Below are 6,764 nucleotides of genomic sequence, written 5' to 3'. Positions count from 1 at the left end.
TGCCTGCAGCCTTGAGATCATGTCCACAGCACTGCAGCCAATCACTAAGCTCAGCAGCTCTTCCAAAGTTGACAGCACGAGCTGCTCGGAGCACATGAACTCATTGATTGTCTGCAGCGCTGTCGTTGTGACGTCAGCGGAATAGACACTGTTAGCATGGTCAGTGACTCACCGCTAGACCCGGGGAGGGTGAGTAAAGCCCAGTTTGCTTTTTTTATTCATTTTATTTTTATACTGTGTACTGACCTTAGTCCTCTACTTATTACGGAGCAGGTAAATATATACGTGTGAAGGAAAAGGACCGAGAGCACGAAAGGCGGAAAAGACACAGAGAAGAACAAGATAAAGTTCACCGTGAGCGGGAGCGACTGAAGAGGGAGCTGGCCCGGGAGCATTCTAGGAGGGAACGGTAAGGAGAGCCGAGCAATGTGTGTTATGTATGGTCTGCTTTATAGAGAGTCCATCAGCTGCATTTAAAGGGATCAGGACAATGCACGTTCTAACTGCAGCCTTGAGAATGACATGTTCAAGTCAATGGGAACCGTCTCATACATGGCTGTGTGTAATATGGCAAAGGGAAAAGTGGCGATCAACATGTTCCCTACCGGCCGTACAGAGTACACGTGCACCTAATAATCCCATTATAGACACTTGTGACCATCATTGGGGTTGGTGCAGTTAAATGGGGTTTATTTTGATGGCCTGTAGATAATTTAGTGACAAAACATATATAATTGGTGGAGAAATGTTGAATTTGGTGGACCTAGGTCTTTTTTCAACCTATATAACTATGCAACATACCCACAGAGGGGTACTGCAGACCCACTCATACTTATTATAATAGGGGCGGATGTGTAGTATCCAGGTGTCACATAAGTATTAAAATAAGTATTGAACACGTCACTCATTTTCTAAGTAAATCTATTCTAATGGTGCTATCGACATGAAATTATTACCAAATGTCGGTAACAACCCATACAATCCACACAGGCAAAAAAATCAAACCAGAGATGTCCATAAATTATGTGTAATAATGAGAAATAACACGGAAAAATATTGAACAAATGAAGAAAGAGAAGTGCAAAAAGCCATGGAAAGTCATGACACCAACCGAAATCTGTCAGTAATTAGAAAGCAATCCTGTCACTTATTTTCTTTATCGCTTCATTGGGGGACACAGATAACCATGGGTGTATGCTGCTGTCGCTAGGAGGCTGACACTATGCAAAAAAAAAAAAAAAGGAAAATAGCTCCTCCTCTGCACTATACACCCACCGACAGGCACAAACTTATTATTTTTCACTATCCGCGGGTTTAATTGGTGGCCTATAAAAAGGTGTCTCATTACCAAGGTATCATACAAGAAACTTCTCATGATGGGTAAAACCAGTGAGCTTTCTCAAAACCTTCACAACCTTATTGTTGCAAAACATACTGATGGCACTGACAGAAGAATTTCTAAGCTACTGAAGGTTGGAACCATAATCCAGAAGTGGAAAGAACATCATTTCACCATAAACCAGCCATGATCCGGTGATTCTCGCAAGATTTCAGATAGAGGAATAAAAAGAATTATCAGAAGAGTTATCCAAGAGCCAACAACCACCTGTGGAGAACTACTGAAAGACCTGGAATCAGCAGGTACAGTTGTTTCAAAGAAAACTGTAAGTAATGCACTCAACCTTGCATGCACACTCACCATGCATGACTCCAATGCTGAACAAAAAGCATGTTCAGGAACGTTTAAAGTTTGCTCAACAACATTTACACAAGCCTATGAAAAACTGAGGAAATATAGTGTGGTTAGATGAGACCAACATTGAACTCTTTGGATGCCATAATAGACATTATGTTTGGAGGCCAAAAGGCACTGCATATCGCTCCAAAAACACCATACCAACAGTGAAGTTTGGAGGTGGGAACATCATGGTGAGGAGCTGTTTTTCAGCATACCTCACTGGCAAACTACATGTAATTGAAAGAATGGAATGGACAATGAATGGACAAATGTACTGAGACAATCTTGATAACACTCTGCTGCCATCTACGAGGATGATGAAGATGAAACGAGCGTGGACATGTCAGTAAGACAATGATCCCAAGCACACAGCGAAGGAAACTCTCAATTGGTTTCAGAGAAAATAAAGCTGCTAGAATGTCCGAGCCAAACGCCGGACCTGAATCCAATAGAAAATGTATGGAAGGAACTAAAGCTCAGAGTTCATCAAAGGAGCCCACAGGACTTTCAGTATGTGAAGAGTGGATTAATAGGCCAAAATCGCACCTGAGCAATGTCTGCAACTAGTTTCTCTATACAGGAGGCATCTTGAAGCGGTCATCACCAACAAAGGCTTTTCTACAAAGTATTATTTACATTACAGTAAGTGTACTCAATACCTTTTCACTGTGTCTTTTCTCAATATTACACATAATTTATGAATATCTCTGGTTTGATTTCTTTGCTTGGAAGAGTTGTTACCGACATCTGGTGAGAATTTCATGGCAATTTCACCTTTAGAAATATTCCTACTTTGGCAATTTTTGGTGAAAATTGGTGATGTACAATACTTATTTCACCCGCTATATGTCATATCACTTAAAGGGATTATGTAATCAGAAAATCGCCTTATGTTTAATCATGTTTCATTAGCGCTTCATTGGGGGACACAGACAACCATGGGTGTATGCTGCTCCCACTAGGAGGCTGACACTATGCAAAAAAGGAAAAGGCGTAGCTCCTCCTCCGCTGTTTACAGTTTGTGCTTAGTGTCTGTAGGAGGCGGACCTGGATCTTCAGATCCGCTGCTAACCTTGGGTTTCCCTTACAGGTTTTTATTGTTTATTAACGTTCTTTTTTATCTTTCAGATACAGCATTTCAGGGAATCAGGGTATAATCTGTCACCCTGCCTCCCCAGGAGGGCGGCTGAGCGAGCAGTGTGGTGTCGCCCGCATCGCAACTCTCAGTCCGCCGGCAGGACATTATTCCCTGTCACCTTCACAGGTGCCCCAGGGTCTAATCGGTGTCGGTCCTAGCCAAAAATGTCCCCTTTACCCCTCTCCTCGGAGAGGGCTGAGAGGAAGACGGTGGTCACCGGCGGTGACCCTCCCTTTTATCATAGGGGTTGAGGTCGTCTTCTGGATGAAGGATTCCTGATCCAGCGACCCTTTCTTCAAAGGGCCCCTGGACGATCCTCTGATCTTATGGAGCCAGATTAAAGAAAGGTAAAGGATCATCGTCCCCCCTTTACTGTCCACGGCGCCCAGGTGAATTTACTCCCGCCAGACTACCCGCTCCTCACAGCAGTGTTCTAGCATACCGGGTGCCCCTGCACTCCTCTGGTCTTTTCTTCACTCCCCTGTGTCACTGGATCCTTCTCCCGGCATTTTACTTTCATTTTTACCACTCTGGCTGGCCACGCCCCCCGCCTTCTCCTTTTTCCCCAGGCATTTTACTTTCATTTTTACCGCTCCGGCTGGCCACGCCCCCTGCCTTGGGCGCGATTTCTCGGCGTTGTTCTTCTCCGCTCAGGATCGCTCTTGCAACCAGGCACGCCCCTTTTACTGCGCAACCCTATCAGGGGCCTCGGCTCATTCTCTTCATCTCTTTAGACACGCCTCTTTCTCACCGCAGAGACTTCCTGCTTTTGCAGCTCCATGCACAGGAGGGATCGTACATTGGGGGACACAGATTACTCTGCTCTGCAGTACGGTAGGCTTTTTTCGGCGCTATCTGTGCTCCTCCTCGGTACTACCTATACCGCTCCAGGTTCACCTAAGCCTATTCTAATTGATAGCGCTGCAGGATCTCCTTATGTCCAACTCTTCTGGAGCCTTCCTCGCCAAACCTACCATAACTCATTACGCCTGCGCTCGTTGCAAGAAAAATTGGTCAGTAGGCCAATCGTCGCCTTTCTGCCGGTCCTGCAGTCCTCCTACCATGTCTGCCCCGCAAGAAGCTTCCGACTCTCAGAATGCATGCACTCCCCCTCCCCCAGAGTGGGCCGTTGCTATGTCGCAGTCGGTATCTGATTTGACTAAGGTTTCCCAGTCTCTGGTCCAGGCGCTTGAACGTCTTCCACAGCCACCAGTGCTCCGACCGTCTCTCACGGCGAGACGTGCGCACCTGATGTCGACCCACAGGGAGACAAACCAGCCAGCCGTTATAGAAAGAGGACTCTTTCTGGCTCTTCGTCCAGCTCTCCGGGTCCCTCCGCAGTACTCAAGCTGCTCTCCTCCTTCCAATTTCCCTCTTCGGAGGAGGACATTGGGTCTGATGTGGATTCCCAGTCCAATTCTGACTCCGATTCAGAACAGGCTTCTAGCATGCAGGCTATCGTGGATAGTCTCATCTCGGCTATCTGCCAAACCCTCAAACTGACACAGGACGAGGTTCCCTCCCAGGACCCCTCCATCTTTTTTAAGTGGGTAAAGCATCCCTCTCGCTCCTTTCCCAACCACGAGGAGTTTGAGTCTACCATGTCTAAGCACTGGGAACATCCTGAAAAGCGTTTTTCAGGTAGGAAACATCTGGACGTTCTATATCTCTTTAGCGCCGATCTTCTTTTTAAATGGGCTGAGTCCCCCAAGGTGGACCCGCCGATCTCTCGCCTTTCTTCTAAGACAGTTCTATTTTTACCGGATGGTGCGTCCCTTAAGGACACATTGGACAGACAAATTGAGACGCTGGCCAAGTCAGCCTTTGAAGCAACGGGCGCTTCCCTCTGTCCCAGTTTTGCTTCCACCTGGGTGGCAAAGGCCATCTCTGCCTGGACCAAGATCCTTCGCTGGGGCATTTTGGCTTCAGCTCCTCCTAACGAGCTAGCTGATCTTGCAAACCAGATTAACCACGCGGGCAAATACCTTCTGACTGCTTCTCTAGATGCAGCAGCCTGTGCGGCCAGGGCAAGTAGCAACTTTGTCGCTATTCGCCGCATTCTTTGGCTGAAGGCATGGAATGCAGATGCTACTTCAAAAAAGTCCCTCACAAACTTAGCATTTCAGGGTTCCAGGCTTTTTGGTGCTCGTCTGGACTAAATTATCTCAGACGCAACTGGAGGCAAGAGCACGTCCCTCCCCCAGTCCAAGCCAAGGCCAAGCCCTCATCCTTTTTCATCCCTTTCTCCCATTTGCAGCCTCAGACCCTTCATCTCAACAAGAGCGTTCCACGACCACGGGTGAATGCAGGAAACCCTCTTACAAGCCAGCCCCCAGCTGGTGAACCAGGGGTCAACCTTCCAGGCCCCCTGGATCTCGTTCCAACAGATACCGCTCTAAGTGACGGGTCGCCCCCACCTGGGAATCTTTCCAGGGTGGGAGGCAGGCTTCTTTTCTTCAAGGACGCCTGGTTGTCGGTGGTCAGCGACGCCTGGGTCAGAGAGATCATTTCCTCCGGTTACAAAATCTAATTTTCTTCCCTCCCGGAAAATCGCTTTTTTTCTCCTCCACCCAAGCAACCGTCCCATCTACCCGGTTTGCTTCAGGCCGTGACGTCTTTGGTTGCTGCAGGAGTTGTAGTCCTTGTACCTCCCAACGAGCGTTTTTCCGGATTCTACTCGAACCTCTTTGTGGTTCCAAAGAAGGACGGTTCTCTCCGTCCGGTACTGGACTTAAAGCTTCTAAACCGCCACATCCGTCCCTGCCACTTCAGGATGGAATCCTTGCGGTCTGTGATTGCCGCCATGGAACCCGGGGAGTTTCTCTGCTCGGTCGACATTCAAGATGCGTACCTTCATGTCCCCATTTGTATACGACATCAGTGATTCCTTTGGTTTGCGATCAAAGACAATCACTACCAATTCACGGCCCTTCCTTTCGGCTTGGCGTCTGCCCCCAGGGTTTTCACCAAGATCATGGCGGCGGTCATGGCCATCCTTCGTTCCAGGGGGATTCGGGGAATCGCGTTGGATTCGTTTGGCAATTTCAGAATCGTACCGTGTTCATGAGACACAGCCTCCACCGGGGGTGCGAGCCCACTCCACCAGAGCTGTCGGAGCTTCTTGGGCTGTTAGTCACCATGCCTCCGCTTTGCAGGTTTGCAAAGCCGCCACCTGGTCGTCTTTGCACACTTTTACGAGGTTCTATAGGGTTCATACCCAAGCCTCGTCTGATGCAGGTTTTGGTAGGAAGGTGCTACAGGCGGCGGTTGCGTACCGGCCGACCTGAGCCATTCTCTTAAATTCTTTCTACCCACCCTATTCTGGGACTACTTTTGGACGTCCCACGGTTGTCTGTGTCCCCCAATGAAGCAAAAACAGAAAGAGGTATTTTTGGTATTTACGGTAAAATCTTTCTTGGAGCCTTCATTCGGGGACACAGCACCCTCCCTACTTGTTTGTTCTGGTACCGTGTTTGGGGCCTGGGGGCCCCAGTTGAGTTGGTACTTTCACTTTATGAGTTCTGTCGCTTCTCCTACTGCTTTTTACACTAACTGAAGTGCTTGGTTCCTGTCAGTGGGTGTATACTGCCAGGGATGAGCTACGCCTTTTCCTTTTTTGCATAGGGTCAGCCTCCTAGCAGCAGCATACACCCACGGTTGTCTGTGTCCCCTAATGAAGGCTGCAAGAAAGAGATTTTACGGTAAGTACCAAAAATCCCTCTTACTCTGTCGCCTCATTGGGGGACACAGGACCATGGGTGTTATGCTGCTGTCCACTAGGAGGCGACACTATGCATAATCTGAAAAAGATTAACTGTGGCTCCTCCTCTGCAGTATACACCCCTGGACGGCATCAGCCTTCTCCAGTTTTTGCTTAGTGTCGCATAG

The 6,764-nt window shown here is 48.1% G+C and overlaps 1 protein-coding gene across 11 annotated transcripts in view; it reads left to right on the top strand.

Annotated features, from left to right (window-relative positions):
• Window positions 1-6,764, top strand: part of LOC143764527 (cyclin-dependent kinase 11B-like) — an 89,411-nt gene that overhangs the window by 6,139 nt on the left and 76,508 nt on the right. For 6 of the 11 annotated variants that reach the window (XM_077250161.1, XM_077250167.1, XM_077250163.1 and 3 more), the window contains one exon: window positions 274-409. In XM_077250161.1, coding sequence (XP_077106276.1) covers window positions 274-409 — 136 coding nt within the window. Of the gene's footprint in view, window positions 1-270; window positions 410-6,764 lie in introns of all 11 variants that reach the window. The other 5 variants (XM_077250166.1, XM_077250162.1, XM_077250164.1 and 2 more) reach the window with 1 other exon arrangement.

The sequence above is a fragment of the Ranitomeya variabilis genome, chromosome 4 (genome assembly GCF_051348905.1).
Source record: "Ranitomeya variabilis isolate aRanVar5 chromosome 4, aRanVar5.hap1, whole genome shotgun sequence".
Taxonomy (NCBI): domain Eukaryota; kingdom Metazoa; phylum Chordata; class Amphibia; order Anura; family Dendrobatidae; genus Ranitomeya; species Ranitomeya variabilis.
Note: the sequence above shows the minus strand (reverse complement) of the source record. Positions and strands in the feature narration are given on the sequence as shown.